The sequence below is a fragment of the Etheostoma cragini genome, chromosome 24, assembly GCF_013103735.1.
Source record: "Etheostoma cragini isolate CJK2018 chromosome 24, CSU_Ecrag_1.0, whole genome shotgun sequence".
Taxonomy (NCBI): Eukaryota; Metazoa; Chordata; class Actinopteri; order Perciformes; family Percidae; genus Etheostoma; species Etheostoma cragini.
In genome coordinates this window covers 1,659,216-1,677,765 of record NC_048430.1, presented here as the reverse complement: position 1 = coordinate 1,677,765, position 18,550 = coordinate 1,659,216, and the positions used below count along the sequence as shown (strand labels likewise).

The 18,550-nt window shown below is 38.9% G+C and overlaps 1 protein-coding gene across 3 annotated transcripts in view; it reads left to right on the top strand.

Moving 5' to 3' along the window:
* LOC117939252 (neural cell adhesion molecule 2-like) overlaps positions 1 to 18,550 on the top strand; it is a 291,147-nt gene that overhangs the window by 228,329 nt on the left and 44,268 nt on the right. For all 3 annotated transcript variants that reach the window (XM_034864437.1, XM_034864436.1, XM_034864438.1), the window contains exons 7-9: positions 4,086 to 4,203; positions 10,751 to 10,920; positions 17,900 to 18,045. In XM_034864437.1, coding sequence (XP_034720328.1) covers positions 4,086 to 4,203; positions 10,751 to 10,920; positions 17,900 to 18,045 — 434 coding nt within the window. The remainder of the gene's footprint in view (positions 1 to 4,085; positions 4,204 to 10,750; positions 10,921 to 17,899; positions 18,046 to 18,550) is intronic.

Below are 18,550 nucleotides of genomic sequence, written 5' to 3'. Positions count from 1 at the left end.
ATTGTATATGTATGTGGCTAACATCTGCCAACGTCTCACTTTTGATGACCTTATGGCCATAGTGATCACAGTTTGTTTCTATGGCAACTAATGGTGATGCAAGATGCAAATAACTATCTCTTTTCCCTTGTACCCTTTCATGACACATCCACTTCATTGCTAGTTCACTCACCCACACATGAGACCCGCACTCTTCTTCTTTTCAGCTGTCATTTGAAACTACCGACTGTGTCCCTCCAGATGTCTTGAATCATGTTGCATGATATCAAAACATTACTGCTGGGTGTTCAAGAAGAGATGTGTATTGTGCACCATGTTAGATTCCAATTATGAATCAGGGCCAGATTGATTCCGGCTTGTGTGCTTATACAGAAGGCAAAACAAATCTCTAATAAGCACTCCACCTTGTCTTGTCTCAAAACATTCACTTGCTAAATTTCTATTAGGTGCAATACGGTTATGACATGTACTGGGAACATTTTAGGACTTCTAAACGTGGGTGATCCACAGTTCACTGAAGCCCATTAGTGCTTAAGTCCTCTAGCTCGTCACGGATGCATTTAAATCCAGGCAAGTATGTGTCTTGAAATATGTTTGCAGTGCACGCTCATGCTTGTGGGGATGTCTTTAAATCTCACATTTATCTCCACCGGGCCTCAGAAGTTTTTAGAATATGACTAATACTTGAAGAATTCACAAAGCTTGCCAGATTCTTTTTGGACGCTTCAGCCATGTTGCTGATTTGCTCTTTTGAAGTCTTTCTGCATGGCAGTGTGTCTCGTTAACGGGGCTGTTTCATCAAGCCTCACTGATGTGGGGGTATGTTGCATAGGAAGAGACACTGGAGAATGGAGATCTATTGGCGTGGAAATCAATGGTTATCATGTCAGGCAGATGCTTGCTTCTCTCAATCGCCAAGTTAGGACTATTGGAAAGGGCTCATGGTGCTTATTGCTTAGGCCTTTTTATCCCTGAAGAGCTTTCTGCACCTGGATGTGTGTCTCTGTACATGTGCGGGTGTACTTGCAAAAGGCATGCATTATGCATTGTGTGTGGATTCCATTTCCAAAAATGGAAATATTCACACTTTTTTCTGTACACGGCAATAACTTAATGATAAGTAGACAACACGAGACAGCCGATAGATCAGCTACTATGGAATTTAGATGTACCCTGATGAGTTTTCAATCGCGCAGTACTGTAATACGCACTGGTGTCGTTAGAGTAATTGATCTTTTAAAAAAAGCCTGAAGTACACCAAGTGTTTGGTTCATTAGCTATCTGCCACGATGTTTTGTTTTGATTAGAATTCCTTATTCATTATCCCAAGTATGTAAAATGGGTTTGTTTTCACCAACTTCACAACTGTGTTTCATTACGGCTGCATTTTAATAAGATTTGAAGCCGTTGTTTTTAGGTCTACGGGGAACAATTGTCCTTCAGATGACATGACTTGGAGAACAAATCCAATTCATTAACCTTCACTAACTCCCACACTAAATATCAGATTTGGAATATTAAACAATTCAGGTTTGTTTAGCCACAAAGTGACACCTTTTAATGCCTTTCAACCTTTTTGTTTGTTTTTTAAAGAGAAAAATGAACTGGTGCTGAAATGATATCCCTGTGCAGCCGCCAGTTACAATAACTCTTTTTTTAGAATATTTTTTGGGCTTTTCCGCCTTAAATTTTTGACATGATAAACAAAAGAGGCAGAACATGCCTCCTACTTATGTTTTGCAGAGATTTTTGGTAATCTGTTGTTTGAGCCATTACATTAGTGGGATGAGTCAAATGTAATTTCACTATAGGTTTAGACCTCATTTCCACTTAAAATGTGATCTGTATCTATATACATAATCTGGCATTGCATTCTGGCATTAATTATTCTCAGTAACTTGATTCTGTCCACAATTCTGTTGTCAGACCATATCATGCAAATGATCTTGGTCAATGGGCTTTACTGTCTTTCTTTCATTTGTAGCTTTTTCGGGGCGTGCTTAAAATAGAAGGAAAAGGACAAGTTAGAGGAATTTTCAAAATGCAAGGAGGATAGATGCTTTTTTATTAAGAATGTGGCCGAACAGTACAGATTGCTTCTAAACTTGGTCGAGATCTCTAATTCCAGATGTGGTGTTGGCAATCCAATAACATCCCTATTGCAATGCATTAGGCGTAATTTTCATTCATTGCTTTTTATTATCAAGAAACTATATCCAGATACATTTAGTTTTTTACATTTTCATTAGAGATTTTTGTAACACTTTACTTGAAGGTATCTGCATAAGAGTGACATGACACTGTCATGAACAGATGCCACTGTCATTACACAGTAATGACACATGAACGCTAACCCTAACATAACTTGTCATGACAAGACCAAATTACACTTACTAAAAGAAACGTAATGTCATAAACGTTTACAACTTTTAAAAAGTTTGACCCATGCCACAGGTCTTCAGGTGGTGCCCTAATTTAAGTGTAATTGTTCTCTATCTCACTTCAGCGAACCGAGGGGGTAAATGCTCCAAAGCTCCAACAAGCTTCTCCTGAAGACCTTATAGGTCCCATGACATGAACATTTTATTATGCATTCCCCCAGCTTGCCTATGGTCCCCCAGTGGCTAGAAATGGTGATAGGTGTTAATCGAGCCCTGTATCCTGGTCTGCCTTTGAGAAAATAAAAGCTCAGATGGGTCGAGCTGGAATATTGTTCCTTATGAGGGCTTAAGGGGCAAGGTCACCTCCCCTTTCTCTGCTTTGCCCGCACAGAGAACTTGGCCCGCCCATGAGAAATAGAGAGACATCATGGCTTTCAAACAAGCAAAGTGTCAGTTGTCCAAGGCTACACCCGCCCCCCAAGGCTGAATCTCAGGAAAGAGACTTCAGATACAGTGTTAGGGGACCACTAAGGCCTATATATTATAAGCAACCAAAAAGCCGCATGTCATAGGAATTTTAATAATGCCCTGAGATTGGACCGAGCCACAGTGGAGCAGTTATAGTGTCTGTAGAAGTATACTATAAATACAGGCTAGAGAAATGGAGTTTGACGCCTGATAAACATGCTTGTGTCATAAAGCTGTCATTCCCTTGTCAGTGCAAAGGCAAACGGAGAAAATACTCTCCCTCTGCTCTTCTTTCACTGAATGAGAAGATGACAGTCCTCAACTGATTGGATGGCAGGGACACGCTGTGTGTTTGTGACAGCGCTCAACATATACTCTTGATAAAGTCATCAAGACCTCTGCTGCTAGTCAATACTGCTGTTTGTAAGAGATTAGCAAGACATATTGTATTTTAATGTATACTATATGTATTTGTGTGTTTAATCAATTTAATTAATCAAAATTTAATCAATTCAAATTTTGTAATTTAAACACCAATGATTTGCTATATAACATCACATGTCCATGATTGGAAAGGAGATGGATAAAACTGAAATAGACTGTCAATCAGTGAACAGTTGTTTTTACTTAGAGAAAAGAAAGAAAGAGAAGCCCAACAAAGAAAATAATAATAATAATATATGTGCCACTACATTTAAGGACAAAAAAATCATTGCATTATTATCAAAGTATAATATCTATCCTTATGGCTTTTATGACTCGGCAGAAATTGGCCAGGCAAGTCAAACAATGTCAAACAGTGGCTGGTGTTGAGCACTTAACAGGAACTGCATAGTTAATCCACAAAAGCTTTTTTTGCTTTTATTCCTAGATGTTGCAGTTGTTTTGATGTGAAACACATCTTCTGTCTTGCCAATTTCTGTTTGGATTTAGCTGAGCGTTTCCAAATCAGACAATAGTATTATGGTTTCACATTGCTGTGTTCAGCTCCTTTGTGTTTTTACCAAAAGCTGGTTCAAAATGTTATGTTAAATCACCATGGGATTACCAACAGAAGTAGCATTTTCTGTGATTGTTTACAGGCCACTTGCAAAGGCCATTTTAATCCATCCGAAAATAGAGACTGAAATTTATTTAGAATACAGTCAGATTTGTCTGTTAGTGATTCATCCTATTAACTCTCAGGGTCTAATGTCTGTCTGACTAGGATTCTCTGCTGTGTTTTTGTGTCTGCAGTTCCTCCGGTGTTGTCAGTGTTCCAGCAGTCCTTCAATGCCACAGCTGACTACCAGGAATCAGTCACCTTTACATGCATGACCTCTGGATCTCCTGACCCTGTGGTGACATGGCACAGGTACCTTCTACTTCCTTAACAACTACGGTAGCTTTGGTTTCTGACATCCAGCTCAGACAGATATTGGACAGGAAAACATCGCGCTTTGAAAACTGGCGGGGCCCTCAAAGATAAAGGATGGTGATACACAGATGGATACGTTAATCTGCTGCCATAACAGCCTCCTCATCTCCGATAAAGCTTTCCATAAGATTTTTGAAACTGGCTGAAGGGATTTGCTTCCATTCAGCCACAAGAGCCTTAGTCAGGTCCGACTGGGGGATAAGCTTTGCCTGGCATTGGCGTTTCAACGTAACCAAAAAGAGTTGGTTGAGGTCAGGACTCTGTGCAGGCCGGCCAAGTTCTTCCACAGCAAACAAGGAAAACATTCCTTTAGTGGCCTGGCATTGTGCACAGTTGGCCTTCTCCAAACCATTACCCCAACGTTAGAAGCACAGTATTGAAAAAGGGGCCACACCTAAACCTCACATTCTCATGAACGAGTTCTTGTGACTTCAGGGACTACAGGTGGAAATTAACAAATGTCCCTGTTTCAAATAAATACATATCTATTCTACTTCTACAATAACTTATGCAAAACAAATTGGTTGGATGGATGGATCTTACAATGTCACATGTGTGTTAGTTGAAGATGCAGTAAGTAAGACTTTTAAAAACTTTCTTTCATATTTGCTGAAACTGACCCTATGTTTGAGTAGAACTACATGAAGCAAGTTATTAAAACAACGATTTTGCTCCTCTGGCACCACCTAAAGCCTGAAGTGCAATTTAAAAAAATTAACTGCTCCCTTTTTCGATTTACCAATCAGGGCCAGGGGGGGTGAATCGCGTGTCAATCACTGCTCATGCGTTGTGGGGGGAGGGGCTTAGGAGACCATTTTGGGCTTTAGTGGAAAGGCGGGAAGGACTGAGAAATCGCAATTTTTATATTCAAATTTTTTTCCAAAGTTATGGATCTTCACAATCCTAACTACAGCACCTTTAAGCAGTCGATAAACTACCAACATTTAAAGCAGTTAAAACATTCTTTTAACATTGTTAAATTTAGCTGAGAAAAGGTAACCGTGAGCCTGATACCAGGTACAGCAAGTTGAGGGTGGTGACAGCTGCCTTAACAATTACGTTTAGCCGAGAACACCTGTTCAGGCACCAAAATGTAAGATTAGAAAAAAAGATTATGGTTTGTATTAAAACAGCGGCCCCCTTAAGTAGTATACTTGCGATGCAAACACCTGTTTCCTGGGTGAAAGTTTTGTGCTTTTCCCTCCTTCTGCCAGAACACAAACTAGGCTCCCGTGCTTTAAGCCCTGTGCTTTATTATCCATCCATCGACCCCCTTCTCCTCTCTATGCAGATATTTGCAGTCTTACACAGCAGCAGTCAATGTGGGGCATACCATTAAAAAAATATGTGTAATGCATTTGAATTACATTGTATTACTTTTTGCAGGTATACGTATGCATGGTTCCTGACCCAAACCATGTATAACAGCTCCAAACCAGAAGTCATATTCTTTTGACATCTATTGTATTACCCACCTACTTTAAGCTTGCCTGACCTACTTCAGATAACAGAACATATGCGGTACTACCTATAATCATTACAAATGTATTCATCTTCATTTGTGTCAATGTATGTGTCAATATTCACGTCAGAAAAGCAGTCTATATTTATTCAGTGTTTTAGTTTCAGATCAAGTTGATGTTCTTTGACAAAAGAGGAATTTATAGTCCGCCCTCGCACATTGCCTTAAGCAACCACGCAATAGTATCACAAGCGACATAGCACCAGTGTAAAAATTTGAGCCTGAAGAGCATTTGACTCCCCACAATCCACTCTACAGCTCGACATGGAGTAATTAACTTGCACCCACTCAGCAGGAAATCATGAAAAGCTATTTGCACCTGAGCATCTATTGATAACACTTTATCGGCGTTCCAGTGAAGTTCATACTCTTTAACTCTTATAATGCACTTGTTTTTTTACTTCTAGCTAATTCATCTTAATGGACCATAGTTGCTGTATGTTTTAGCCCATTTAGTACAATTCAATTACACTTTGCATTGCTGCTGACGGTTTTCTAAGGCATACTTTAGATTTTTTAACATGCACCTCCTACCTTCTAGGCTGCTATGAATTTTAATGTAGTGCAGGAATGTCTGCATGATAATACAGGGAAGAAAATGTCTACTAATTTTGAAATGACATGACTTTGACAAGAGACATCCTACATTGTTTTAACTGTGACATTTCACCAACCTCAGGCAGGTGTCTGTAAGTGTTTTTTCCTGCTGTAATGAATTGAATGGTAATCAATGGCAGCCGTGAAGGAACTATGGGAAAACACGTTCAAAAAGGCTCAAATTGATTTGCAGTGAAGGGGCCAAGACAAAATATGACAGCTTTTTCCTTAAAACATCAATATTGTTAACTTCATTCTTTAGATGGAGTAACAAGTCTGTTTTTCTATAACTTCAGCTCCAATAATAAAGGAGGAAGGAAAAAGGAAAATGTTGGCTGGTAAAAATAACATTTAAATGTAGCCCAGAATTGAACATAAGGATGAACATTGTTGTTCATCCTCAATAATAATTGCTCTACTCGTTGATATAGAATGAGCATGCAAAATAATGCCAAATGCTACTTGTGTGTGTGTGTGTGTGTGTGTGTGTGTGTGTGTGTGTGTGTGTGTGTGTGTGTATATACATATATATCAGGTTATTTTGGGCATAGAGGGAAAAGAGTGTACCTCTTACGGTGAGTGACGTTGAAGGAGTTAGACCTTTATCACAAGATAAACAAGCAGATATCTCCTTTACATGTTCATCACCAAGAGGTCGCATGTTCCAGCATTTAACCTGATGACAGCAACTAATATACTGTGAGATATGTAGTTAGACTGGTAAATGCATCCGTCCTGTGTTTTACATGACATTGTCTCCGAGACTCATACAAACAGTAATGAGGACTGAAGTCTCTTGTGGAGCACTTTGAAAGAGAAGTCGATCACTGCAACAACAAAAAACTAGGCATCACTATCCGGAGTACAAACAAAATCTGAAGACAACGCACTGCTGGAAACAACCTCAACTTTGTAAGTCTCATTCATCTTGCTCTGTAGTTTACAGCCCTGGAAGCAGACACAATATTTACTCCTCTGTGTGTTGTTACTTTGTTTTTTAACAACAGAGCAAACCAGGAAAATGTGATTTTAATGATTTAAGATCATGCATTATATAACGTGGCAAATCTCAGAGTGATGATGGGGGAGAGGTGTCCCTGGATAATTATTTCACCCACTGTCTATGTTCATAATGTGTAATAGTAACTACATAGGCTCTAAAATAGATTCACCTGTTCATCTGAAGAAAATTATTCTGTTATTTTTTGTTAAAAATATAAAAAATAGGAACACGTACATTTCCGCACAATCTTCTAATATTATTGAAATTAAGAAATTTGTTGAAAAGGGAGTAGGAAGAAGTTTTAAAAAAAACATTTCTGATCCCGTCCCCTTTATTCTTTTTTTTATACTTTTACACCTATACAATTTTGATGCTCACTTATTCATATATTTATACATCCAAATAAATGAACATAATATCTAACAACCCGCACGCACATATACACACGCATACACAAAGACACACATGCATACATACACGCAGACATACACTGTTTTTTCTTTTCCATCTATCTACTTCTTTTCCATCTACATGAAACGTAATAATAACCCATCCAAACTAGACATAGTATATAAGCCCAGGAACCATACAGTCAGTACACAATACACCTTATTAATGTCTAATTATGTGTACGTAAAACAGTGTATTTGTCAAGGGCTGTCTCTCATTTAGAGATGACATCCTTCCACTGTGAACCAACGCTAATCTCGAACTCTGAAGTGTCCACTGGTTGTCAAACACTTCACTGTTCTCTCCTTCATTTCCCTGTTCAGTAAGTCCTGCGTGTCGATCCAACACTACGGAATTAAAACGTGCACATCACAACAAAAGAATCAGCTAAGGCGTAAACAACAATCTCAGCACCAATTTAGTTTTCCTTTTGATGTCACCCCTCCCAGTGTCCTCCAGGCTCCCAGTTGCATTTCCTGTCAGTGTGAGGATTTGCCTCGTCCTCTATGCATCTTGGGTAATGGACTACCTGTCAGCAGTCAGTCAGTATAATGACATTTAACGCTGCAGCCGCGTCCTGTACTGTCCGTTCCGAAGACGAGGCCTCTCTTCATTTCCTCTTTGGCTCGCCAGAGTTATTATTACTTGGCTTTGGTGTTTTCTCCGTCGACTTTCAATTATCCTCCCTCTCGCTTTCCCTACAGTACAGTGAAGCTAGGGCGCAGGCCTCGCTGCACCGCATTGCTGCGTGTGAAGTTGAGTTTTTAGATTTGAAATCCCCCCCAACCTAATGAGATTGTTTTTATTCTTTATTCATACAGAAGGCTATATGGTCTGAGATATATTTAGAAGTAAGCATTATTCCAAGCTCTGTGCTTCCAAGCTTTTGAATTCAATTTACACAGTAGCTTATGAGGTTACAAAAACAGTGCGCCAGTTTCAGATTGAGGGCATTACAATCCATAGTGAACGAACAGGTAAAAATAAGAATGTATTTTTTATACCTGTCCCTCATATTTTAGGGTTAAAGTAGCATTTTAGTGGATTAAAAATACCAACTAATGCTCTAAAGCTGGAGCCCCCTTTTCTTTTTCTTTTATTCTAAGCTATAATGCTTTATTTTTAAGAATCTCTCGCATACTCAGCTCCTTCATATTCATACAAATACACACACACACACACACACACACACCACAACCCCACTGGTCATTGAAGCAGCCGGAGGTTACTTGCCGTGCTCAAGGATACATAGATTGTGGTAGTTGTTAAGGTAGAGGAGAACATTACTTATTCATTTTGCCTATCTCGATTTTCTGAGCTGATCCAACCACTTATCTGCCAGCCACAACACAAGCCTGCATCTCTGACCTCTAGACTATCAACTCAGTTTCCACTGGATCAGACTGAGAAAACGTCTCTTATCTCTGCTTCTATCTTAAAGGAACACACCGACTTATTGGGACTTTAACTTATTCACCGTTACCCCCGGAGTTAGACAAGTCCATACATACCTTTCTCATCTCCGTGCGTGCTGTAACTCTGTCTGCAGCCCCCAGCATTAGCTTTGCCTAGCACAGATGCTGCAGGTAACTGGCTCCAACTAGCCTACTGCTCCCAAAAAGTAACAAAATAACACCAACATGTTCCTGTTTACATGATGTGATTTGTATAGTCACAGGGTGTACAAATAACAAGGTCACATCAGACACAGTCATCCTAACGGCATACTAACTGGGAACTATGTTCTCAGAAAGGCAAAGAAGTGGTACTTCAGCGGAGTGATTACGTAGACAGTTAAAGATGTAGTGATTAACGCAACAACAAACAGCAAAGTTACTTCCGTCAGCTTTGCTTAAAAGGGCTGCTGACTTAGTTAATAAAAGCGGATAGACTGAACCAAATCTTTTAAGTTATAAAAGCAGAGGTGAACTGTAGAGTCGGGTGATCATTCTCTGTTGATGTGACACTACATAGGCAACCGTTTCACATGGCGCATAATCATTTGACCTGTTGTAAAAATAAGAATATTGATCAGTGCAGCTATAGGAAAATGAACCAGTTCCTATTTGGCATACATTACTGTGGGTGCAGGTAAACAAAACTTTCAAGAAATCAGGGACTTGTTTGTTACCTATCTGTGTGTCTTTTGAGGATTTTAAATCTGTGTTTCCCTAATTTTTGGGAGTCTTTGCTTTAACCTTATAGATTACATGGCTGGTTAAGCTGCAGTAAGTAAGTAAGTAAGTACAGAAAGTAAGTAAAAAAGTGGGGGAGGCTGCCGACCTGCTTCAGACCATTATCCCTCTGCTATGAAGCTTAAATATAGACATGGATCAATTTAGCTGTTGCCTGTTTTTCTGACTAATTTCCCAACCGAGTCCAATAAGAAAAAAACATTAAGTCAGCACTGTATTCCACACCACACCGGAGTCATTTAGTGAGCACTGCAGTCCCGAACCAAATGTACACAACAACACAAGGGAGCTCCGACGAGACTCAGACATTGACTGAGAATATGGAAATGGTATTTTTCTGCATGGCTGAGTTTGAAAAGTCGTAACGTGCAAAGAATTCCGATGACATACTGCAAATGATTCATTGAACTTTCAATTATAGAAAGATATGTTTATCAGAAACAATTCTTCTGTCATGCTTGAAAAGGTTTCTATAAAAAGTTCTGTAATGTTTTGCCTACTTATGTGCTATAGATAGAAATAGCCTCAAAGTCAAGCTGTCTGCACTTAGCCTCTCTTTTGTGGTATCACTTGACACCCAAAGTGCTAAGATTATACATCTGTCATATCAAACGTGGGCTGCAGTGTGAACGGAGGTCACTGTCAGGTGTGAGTGGGTTGCCATATTTTCCTCTCTTCACTCATCAGTGGTGTGTACTGCTTTTTTCCCCTGTGCAGGAAAGGGCAGCAGCTGGAGCCATCCGAGCAGTACATCATCACCAGGCTGGAAGCCGGGCGGAGCATGTTAACCATCCGCAACATCCGCCAGGGCGACGGGGGCACCTACACCTGCAAGGCCACCAACAAGGCAGGGTCCCAGGAAAGGGAGATCTTCCTCAAAGTCTTTGGTAAGCATGTTTCCAGTCACTGACGACTTTTCATTCCTCTGGGATTTATTTTAAGAGGAAACACACATTTGACATAACATATGCATGCTGTTAAACCTTTTAATAGACAGATGTCTTTTTTATCACAGAAGCAGCACCATTTTTATATTTGTGACATTATACTAAGGATATAATCGTCCAGTTGTATTTAAGAAAGGCAATACAGTAAAACTATTTGAGAAAAGAAAACATACAAGCAAGACAGAAAATGTATTATAATATCCCCAACAAACTGGTTTAACCCTTGTGTTGTTGTTCTGGGGACTGTGCTCATGTTGTCCTCCTGGGTCCAAATTTTAAAAAAAAATATATGGGTGTCTGCTCTACCAACTGAGCTATCTGTACCCCCAAATTGAAAATTAACCCTTTTTTATGCTTTATTCAACATTTGTTTCTTTTTTCACTTATTGTTTTACACTTGTTACTTATTATCGTTACTTACTTAGACTTCAGGGTCAATTAACCTCTAAATTATATTATTTTGATGAACACTTAAGATCAGAGGAACGTATGTTGATGGATAGTTTTTAGTCAAATGCTTAAAAATTTAATAAAACACAATATTCTATGAAAGTAGTGATCTGATCCTTAATTGTATGTGTGAATAGGGGTAGGGAACCATGCATGTTTTTATTTTTGTGCAGTTTGGTTCAAAGAAACCCACATTTCAGATGAAGAAAGTTTAAAGGTCCCATGACATGAAAATGGCACTTTATGAGGTATTTTAACATTAATATGCATTCCCCCATCCTGGCTTTCAAACAAGCAAAGTGTCAGTTGGTCAAGGCCTGCCATGTAGGTTTTGATTTCAAGTTCATTGTCTATTTCTTAGACATAAAGTAGTTTATATATAGTAGTAGTAATCCAAATTACATTCACCATCACGATACCACTAATGATTAGGCTCTGGGAAAACATTAGCGCTGCCTGAGGGCAAACACGCAGACAATGTGGAAAAGTTTTGATCCTTCAGCTATCTGGATACTGAATGAGGACTGTGGCAGGAGCACAAGCACGCTGGAATACCCCATGCACTTTAGACATTTCTTCTTCTTCTCTCCTTCTTCTCTTCTTTTTTTCATTCATTTCCCTATTTACACATTGCACAGTCATGGAGACAAAGCATTTCACTACATATTCTCTGTGTAATTGTATGTGACTAATTTAATTTGATTTGTTTATTTCTAATTTGGTTGAACTGAGCGTTTAATCCTGAACTTTAATAACACAACAACACAACACAAACTCGTCCTATCATTTAAGATGTTTGTTTTCATTTTTTTAACAAGAGCTGTCATTTTGTGCTCCTCTAAAGCTTTTAAGTAGAATGGCATCAAGGCGGTGAACGATGTTTTATGTTGATCAATAAAGCTTTATAGTAAAGACCTCCACATTTCCATTTCATAAAACGTGTTGCCCTCAGCCCACGCCAATAACAACTGCATCAATATGATATATCGCCACTGAAAGGAAATATTTCATTTATTGGTTCTTATTTCATTTCCTGCACTACTAATAAAAAATATTTTAATTTATATTTTCATAAACCTGCTGGCTATTTCCTCACAGATCATTCTGATTGTGCAGATTCCCGTCACGGAAATGTATGGAGATTTGTGCTCTGGTCATCAACATCCTTTCAAGATGTGAGAAGCGCTTGTTCTTCAAAATGCACATTTAAATGAAGAAGTTAAGAGGGAGGAAGGACGGGTGCATTCTTGCTGTTTGGCGGAAGCACAGTTGTAAGTTAGTTTTATTACCCTAGACAGCCCAGGCGGGAGGAGAACAGGGAATTTAAGTTAAGACAATGTAGGTGTGCAGGTGCTTCATATTTAATGTCAGCCATGTTTTCCCCCTGCTTTTTTCTTTTTCTATATTCACAAAGAAGCTTTTACTTTCCTCCATGATGGATATAGTTTAGCTCACATTTCACAAGAAGAGACACTTAGACATTTTGCGCTACAGGCATTATACTTATTACAGTATGTAATACAATAAGTTTATGAACACATGCTAAAGTTGACTAAAATCATTTTTTGGAAATTGATCTTAATGCTTTAATTTTAAAAAGAGAGGAAAAATCCAACCTTTTAAGGAGACCAATTTTCTTTGTGAATGAATAATGTATCGTAAATAAATAGGTGTTCTTCCTTGAAATACAGGGGGCATAAGTATACACCCCCCTATGTTAAAATACAGGGGGCATAAATATACACCCCCCATGTTAAAATACAGGGGGCATAAATATACACCCCCCATGTTAAAATACAGGGGGCATAATATACACCCCCCTATGTTAAAATACAGGGGGCATAATATACACCCCCCTATGTTAAAATACATGGGGCATAAGTATACACCCCCTATGTTAAAATACAGAGGCGTAAGTATACACCCCCCTATGTTAAAATACAGGGGGCATAAGTATACACGCCCTATGTTAAAATACAAGGGGTATAACTATACACCCCCCTATGAGAAATTCCCATAGAGGCAGGCACATTTCTACTTTTAAAGGCAGTTATTTCATGATTGGGATATTCTGCATCTTGATAAAGTTCCCTCGGCGTTTGATTTTAAAATAGCCCCCCCACATCACCACATAACCTTCACCAAACCTAGAGGTTTGCATGGGGTACTTTCAATGCAAATCAAACCAGCTATTAGGGTAACTGAAATAAAACCATGCCAATCTCTAGATATGGTGAAGGAGAACCACTATATATGAAATTAATCCAATGCTAATATATTGTTAAATATTAGATTGTATGATCCCAAACCCAACAAACTGAGATAGAGGATGCAATACATGTCTCCTTTCTGTATTATTGATTATAGGTGATAATATAAGCAAATTCATTGAGGTGCACAAATTGAGGTGATTGATGTGACAAAAGAAGGTATGATTCAGGATGACAGAAAATGGAAAATGCATTTCTTGAAATTTGGTCTAGCAATCTGCATCAGCTGCTGGATATTCACCATCACAAATGGGTTTCTGCATGTCGACCCGTGGCCATGTGTTGCCACAAACAAAAGGTTATTGTGGCAATTAATAGCTTAAAGCTAATTCATCCTGTTTCAAATTCATACACTTTCACTTCTGGGGGTCCGGTATCACCACAGCGTGCTGTTTAGAGGCGGTGTTGCAGCCCTCAAGCTGTAAATGCAAGAAGCATTCCAGCTACTATCAGTCTTCAGGGATTATGTCTTGCTTCTTAGGCTCTAGGTTAAAGAAATCCACCAACTTGCACTGACAAGAAATAGCTGCATTGCATTTATTGGCCAGTTTGTTGGTGTCTTTTACATTATTTCCACAGAAAACTAACTGTAGACAGCGTTCAAACACCTAGATTGAGAGCCCATAGCTCATTCAGCTATGCAAAGCATCAACAGTTCATGTCAGACAGGTTTTTGGTAAGGGAGCAAGCTGATTCTATTTAAATTCTAAATGTGTAGGAGTTATTATTATTATTATTATTATTTATTATTAAATTCTCTTGTTTGACAGCAGCGGTAGGCAGCCATACTGGGAAGAACGTATCATAGGAGTAAAGGTACACGTTTCAGTCTGCAGTCGGCCGCAGTGTGCATCTTGTCGGTCTGTTGGTGGTTGTCTTCTTTATTGGGTGCTTCATAATTAATCAAATTAGCTGAAAATTGAGTGATATTGTTCTCTTTACATGTTTTCTTGTTGTTGACAAGGAACACATAATAAACTGTTCACTGTTCTTTATGGAAAATGTTAACAAAACGAGATAAGACAGCAGAAAAACAGTCAATAGCATCGCTTTTCATTTCAAAATAACTCCCTGCAATGAACTGCAAAGCATTGATTGATGACATATAAAATACAGTGTTTTTTCCCTGTTAAACCCGCTAAGCTTTGTAGAGGCATTAGAGATTACAGGAGAGAATCTATGTTGACATTTGTTTTGTGGATCTGAAACAACAAATACACACATTATCGTTATCAGATGTAGTTAGAAGCACGTTGAGTTTTCTGTTACCTGTCAGTAAGTAGAATAAGAGCTGTCTGTTAAGTCCAATGTTGCTATAGGAGGGTTAAAAAAGCGGCAACTTGAGAATTGTAGGCCTTTTTTCCTGTATTAATGGTCCATAAACAAGATATGGTAATGTCAGCATTACTTGTAATCTTTGCTAGTCTCCGATAAGCCAACAATGAGTCAAACTGTAGCAAAACTGTATTTATGTACATATTTCTAGTGTCTATTTGTCACTATGTCACATTCTTCTGTAATATTGACACCAGTAATTAGCTTTTCCGCAGGGTAGGGCAAGATTAAGCCTGTTTTATGCATAAGAGTGACAGGACTGACACCATTTGCAAGTTTAATTAGTCTAATATATATAATTATTTTTTAATTAAGTGTGGTTTTAGATATTAACAAATGCTAGAGTTAAATACTCTTATACTTTTTAACAAGAGGAACTTCATTTAAAAGTATGCATCTAACTAAAAAAGAATCAACTCCCAACACCCCAAACCTGGAAGGTGAAATTAATTCTGGATTTTTATCTTTTAACACACGAACGCTGCTCAATTCTTTCCCATTTAGAGTTGAAATGTTGTAGATACTGCATTATTAATAATGTTCTCTCTGCACAGTGGAGGTTTGCAGCATGCGTGATAAATGAGACATTTTTCATTTAATATTTGCATGATGAAGGGCATCTGGGGCAAAACAGCTGCAGATAAGGTAGGGATGAAGAACTGGTTCAGGCTGGTCTCAGTGCTATGAAGAGTTTGTGTGTTTCTGTGTGTGTGTGTGTGTGTGTGTGTGTGTGTGTTTATTTTGTACACAAGAAGCCGTTGCAAGGTTTAATAGAAATGGACGATCATCTGAAGTGCTCCTCACGTCTCTGCCTCTGCAGAAAATCATCTTAACAAGTCATTCAGTCTCATTAGGAGGCCTTTTTCTCTTACAACAAGCACAACTTCTGCCAATGAGTTCAGTTGTTCCCACTGCGGCTTCCTTTTGTCTTCACACAAAACCAAATCAAGCAGATTGCAGCACCATTATCAAGATGTTTTAATAAAGCTGGTTTGTTTTGTAAACAAGTGAAATTATCCGTTCTTAGATTCCTAAAATCAGTTTGACTTGTTTTTAAAAAAAACAGATTTTAGGACTCAATTGTAGACTAATAACTCATTAGGCAAATGTTTTTTGGGTTGGAGACTTGTGTCTATTGCTAAAGAATAATTCATATTTGTTTTTATATGGTTTTAGCCTTCATTCATTTTGAAAATGATGACATTATACCCGCCAAGTTAAAGGTGCTCTAAGTGATGCTACACTTTTTTTAAGGCTCCAACACGTTTTTGTCACATACAGAACACGCCTGGATGTTACTAGTCAGCTGGTAGCCAAGCTGCTGACTATTGATGGTAAAGCATGATTAGTAACACCTGGTGCCCATCACAACGCTCCATTAATCTCTCATTGCACTAAAAAAAAACGTCAGTCCGTAAACTGTGATGGATGTTAGAAACGTCACGAGAAATACTGTTAACCGTCATTTTCTATTCCAAACATGTGTTAGACAACATTAGATAACCTAGTGGAAATTGTCTGAATGTTTGACGACTAGTGCCTCTTTCCAATGGAGACATTGTTTTAGACATATATCTGCTTTCTAAGATTAGCAATTAAAGGTGCTCTAAGTGATGTCATGCGTTTTTTAAGTCTACATAACAAAAAAAGTGAAGTTACATTTTTTTGTCACATACAAAAAACATCTCCTCACTATCTGCTAGCTGCCTGTCCCCAGAACACACTGTAAAAAACATCTCCTCACTATCTGCTAGCTGCCTGTGTGTGTTAGTGTTACGTACTGTTGAAAACGTCCAAAAAGGGACAAACATTGAAAATAAACACCCAAAGTGTTAAAAAAAAAGGGACAAAAAACATAAGAAAAAGTTTAAAACATTGCTAAAAAGCGTCAACAAGAGTGTTGATTTTAAATTTGGGTGGGAAGATAACATATGTTACAACAAACCAGAATTATCCTGTAAGATTAGAGTTGGTAAACTAATACATAGGTAATATTGATATATCCTTGCAGGTATAGTATTACGGAGGTGAGCATGCCTGTGTGCTTGTTGCTATGTTTGTGTGACCTCATGTTTTGATAATCTCCCAAAATCCCTAGATATGGCTCCTCCGCCCCAAGGTTGAAGTCATGTGAAACACTCCAATCCCCCCTGGGCGGTGTTAAAAGCCTCCAGTACAGTAGTTACTATTTTCCATTCACTACTCTTTCCTTTTGGATTTTATGCCATGCTACTTTCCAAGCACCCTGTTAAGGACATGAGTGCAGTGTGTGTTGTCTGTGCGTGCGCGCGTGTGGAGAAAGTAGCAATCCATGATTCATGTGACATGCATGGTGTTTCAGGCCTTGCTTAGAACGTTTTATCAGAAGGAAGCGAGCAGGGAGCACCCCCAACGGCACGCTTTGCTGCACTTACCGTGGTTCTCGTTCTGTGTCAAAAGATATTCACGCGGTGCTGGAGAGGAATTTTTTGCCAGACAAAAATCTATATCTATTTAAAACCGAAAAAGGTGTAGTGCTCATAGATGGAGAGCCGCTTTTGATATGTTTTGTGCTTTAAAACTTTAGCGAAGTCAGTTTTTGTGTTGTCATCTAGGCCAACGAATCTGTACCAAATAGGCGGAGTGCGCTGAAACTGGGAAGTGCGACTGCAGTGTATAAATGATCTTGGCCTAGACAGTCAGTACCAAAGTCATGCAACTCCTCTGTGTTTAAACCCCTGTGGTATATCGTTCATCTCCCCTCTCTTATTAGTTAGATCTCTGACAGTTTCTCTCCACACCTATTCCCCCTGCCTTTCAATCTATTCTTTTTTACTCACTTATCTATATATATACTCCTCTCTTTGTTTATTTGTGGCCTGCAGTCCAGCCCCACATAACCCAGCTGAAAAACGTGACGGCTGTAGAGGGCAGCGCCGCTATGATCTCCTGTGTGGCCGAGGGGGAGCCTCTGCCCGACATTTCCTGGAGGAGAGCCAGCGACGGCCAGACCTTTGTGGACGGAGACAAGGTAGAAAGTGCCAGAAAATGTGTTTGTGTGTGTGCAGCGCAGCATCATGATACTGTACAGCACTAGTTATTAAGAATGTATAGAGACAATTCTCTATAGTATAGTTTTAAATACCATGTGCATTCTAAATACACAGGAATTTGACAAAATGCATACTGTATGTACATATGGCATTTACTCAAAACCATCTTTTGATTTCAAATCATAGCCTACTAGATAATTCTACTATAATTCTACTATTCCTGGAGTTGAGACAGCACCGCCCTGACATGGTGTCATGAAAGAAATGTTTGGCTTGAGAATCTCATTTACACTCCATCATTAGTCAATATTGGCCAGCTTTGATACCCGGGGCCACATTTTGGCATCAGGAGCCAGGAGCTTACAGTATTGGACCAGTTGCTTCAGGCTCTGTTGGGTCAGATGAAGTCAGCAGTAAAGGCGATAAGCTTCCACGCTGTGGAAACAAGAGCTGGTTTTACTGGTATTTCAGTTTCCTGAGTTA